General features: G+C 43.1%; 1 protein-coding gene across 6 annotated transcripts in view; it reads left to right on the top strand.

Annotated features, from left to right (window-relative positions):
- The window catches only part of ARHGEF11 (Rho guanine nucleotide exchange factor 11), a 171906-nt gene that overhangs the window by 83499 nt on the left and 85101 nt on the right, over positions 1–3306 (top strand). For all 6 annotated transcript variants that reach the window (XM_018568290.1, XM_018568289.1, XM_018568286.1 and 3 more), the window contains one exon: positions 1766–1857. In XM_018568290.1, coding sequence (XP_018423792.1) covers positions 1766–1857 — 92 coding nt within the window. The remainder of the gene's footprint in view (positions 1–1765; positions 1858–3306) is intronic.

Raw genomic sequence — 3306 nt, 5'->3', positions numbered from 1 at the left:
AAAACAAATTTAATTTTGTTCCACTTTGTGTTACAAAACATAGCAAATAAAAAATACCAGGGCAGTATTTTTTTTCAGTTTTTATGGGACATGAAAAAACGTGCTGGTGCTGAAGTGGTGAAAACTTTCTGAGGGCCCTGTCACACCATATCCAGTGCGTTTGGGTGCGGTTCGAGCCCGGAACGCACTGGGATTGCATAGATCAAGCCAGGCCACGTTCTGGGGTGGGAGGGGGCATGGCGGTACCATTCATGTCAATGGCACCGCAGACGCGCCCCCCGCCTGCAGTGCGATCACCTGCACCGGAAAGTGAGATACAGAAATACCCTCTGTTCCAGTGCAGTGCGTTCGTTAAAAAAAAAAAAAATAGTGCACGCATTATTTTTTCTGAACGCACTGCACCGGAATGCAGGGTATTCCTATACCTTGCGTACCGATGCGGGCGATCGTGTGGGCGGGGGGCATCTGCGGTGCCATTGACATGATGGCTTGATCTATGCGATCCAGTGCGTTCTGGGCTCAAACCGCGCTGGAACGCAGTGGATATGCTGTGGCACACGGCCCTCAACCAGGCTGCTGTGGCATACTGGTCTGCCTTCTGGCCTCAGAGCTGCCTCAAAATGTTGTGGTAGTTTGACTGTGATATGAAGGTATTGTGAAGGGGACTCCTGATGTGGGATCTTGATCTGAAGGGGCACTTCAATGTAAAGGGGAAAACCCACTTTTTTGGGTGATTTTTGCGTTAGGGCCCCCTTAAAATCCATGACATTTTAGACTGGTGTTCCTCAAGATTTTGTATACTTTTTAAAGGGTGCCGTGGGTCTAAAAAAAAGGTTGAGCAATACTAGACTAGACTGAACTATAGTGCATAATCAAATGTACAGGTCATACATGAAGGGAAAAGGAGGCAACGGCATTATTGTAAAGGCCACATACAGTGGCAGGATGGAGATGAGGGGGTTAATGTGCAGGATAAGGGAGGTGAGGGATTATTATACAGGTCCATGCAGAGAGCAGATAGGGATCAGATATACACAAGAGGAGATGGGGCATAAAAGGGTTAAAATACGATTCTACAATCCCTTCCTTAAATCTGCTGCTGATCTTGAACCAATGAATGATCTTTTCTTCATTAGTTAATAATGGACGCACGGGCCACCTGACGGTTATTTCTGTAATAAGGTCTGCAAACGGCATTGCAAAAGTAAACGTCCACCAATTTGCCATTCATAGACCTACTTTAGTAGATACGTGGATGATCAACCCTTTCGAGGAGAGGGTCACTGCAGTCTCCTTCAAGGACTGTATCAACAGGCTTTTGATTGTGTTAGACAGGTTTTGCTTTTCCTTACAAGTCTATGGGAATACAAAACCGCTTGAAAGGCAGCGCCGAAGGGGGTCAACTGCACGTCAAATGCACCTGTAAATTAATTTGAGATTATCTCAGGATAATTTCTTGGAGATCCTCTTCAACTTATGTCAATCTGATTCCATCAACACAAGCCGAAAACCCATCAACACAGGTCCTTAGTGGGATCATTCACATGAAGTCATATATGGACAGTCAAATTGTGCTGTCCTCTCTCTAAAAAAAATTGAATCTCCAATATCTTTAATCCCTGGTATGTTCCCAAAAATGTTATATCTGTTGTGCTGTTTTGAGGTTTAGGATCACTTTTATGTTAAAACTGACTGACACTGTTATGGTATACATTGTTAGTGGCGCGACCACATACAAATAACTACTTTTTGTTTTCTGTTGCAGGTTGAGCAGCTTGTCATCTGTTAGTGACGGAGCATCAGAACGAAGGTCTCCCGGACACCAGCGCCAAACCACCGACTACAACGAGTCAACTGGTAACCATATCTGTCTGTCATACTGGGATGGGAGTGGCACTGGATCAGAAACCACTTTGGTGTTCGATTTTGAAACCTTGTGTGGTTGTGGGGCTGCTCCTTGGGCCATAGGTGCCCACCAACCATTGGGAACCTTAAATGAAAACTTGGGTAATGGAGAGCCAAAGGAAGGGATCAAGAGGATGGCCAATGATTTTTAAAGTGTATCTAAACCTGAAAACAGAAATGTAATATATTGCACCTTACCAGTCTTAGATGTGGTGGCTGTATGCATTTTATTTTTTTTAGGGCATTTTCAGTAAGTTCAGAAAATACCTGCTGATCCTGACAAAATGCAGTGTCCTTGTAACTTCCTGTGAGTCGAACTGATATATCAAACATCTTTTCTATATTTAAAAATATCTTCTGTAAATGACTAATCCCACTGCCATGTAATGGAGATGAAGAGAAGAAGGAATGTTGGTAGTTTATTCCTAGTGTGACAATCATGGCGCCTTCCATAGATACAGTGAAGTGAAGTGAGTGTTTTCATCCTAAGACAGGAAGTGCACTTTTTGCAGGATTATCAGGTGAAAATAAAGGTCTAAAAGTCTGAAAAAAGGAAACTAATGCAGCCACCACATTTAAGGAATCATAAACTGCAGTATATTGATGATTTGTTTTTGGTATACATACATTTTAATCCATAGTCGATAGTCAACATGTTTCAGGATTGTACAAATCCCTCTTCTTCAGGGCTTAGAAGTAGCAGGGTGTTGTCTGTTATTGTTTTTATTTTATTAACGGACAGGAAAAAACAGTTGCTGTTGTTTCTAATGTCCACCCACTAACTTTGTTAGGTCACATGCTAACATACACGTATATTAAAAAACTCAAACATATTTACACATTAAATTTGTGTGCACAGCAAGGTGCCCATCTGTATGTACTGCTTTAAGGTAGGGGAAGGCAACTCTGGAGAGGTGACGGTCTACCTAATCAACGAGGAAGTGATCAAAGATCACCGGAATGCAGTGCACTTTTTGTAAGAAGATAACCTAGCAAGGCTGCATTAAAAATAGGGAAGCGTTCAGGGGTTAGAAGTAACATAGAGTTGAGGGGTAAGTAGCATGTAACGCAGAGTTTAGGGGTCAGTAGTATGTAACGCAGAGTTCAGGGGTCAGTAGTATGTAATAGTGTGCTGGGGGCAGAGGTAACAGAGTTTGGAAGTCAGTAGCAAGTAATGCAAGTTCCAGGGGTCAGTAGTATGTAACCTAGAGTGCAGGGGGCAGTGGTATGTACAGATCAGTAGTAAGTACTGAACAGTGCAGGGGGTCAGGAGTAGGTAATGCAGAGGACAGAGTTCAGGAGTAATTATCGCATAGCGCAGTGCTCAGTAGTATGTAGTTGTCAATAGTATGAGTTCAGAGTGCAGGGTTCAGGGTTTAGGTGTAAGGAAGTTAGTTCAGG

Source organism: Nanorana parkeri, unplaced genomic scaffold, assembly GCF_000935625.1.
Source record: "Nanorana parkeri isolate BGI_ZX_2015 unplaced genomic scaffold, ASM93562v1 scaffold1167, whole genome shotgun sequence".
Lineage (NCBI taxonomy): Eukaryota > Metazoa > Chordata > Amphibia > Anura > Dicroglossidae > Nanorana > Nanorana parkeri.
This window is presented reverse-complemented; position numbering and strand designations above follow the sequence as displayed.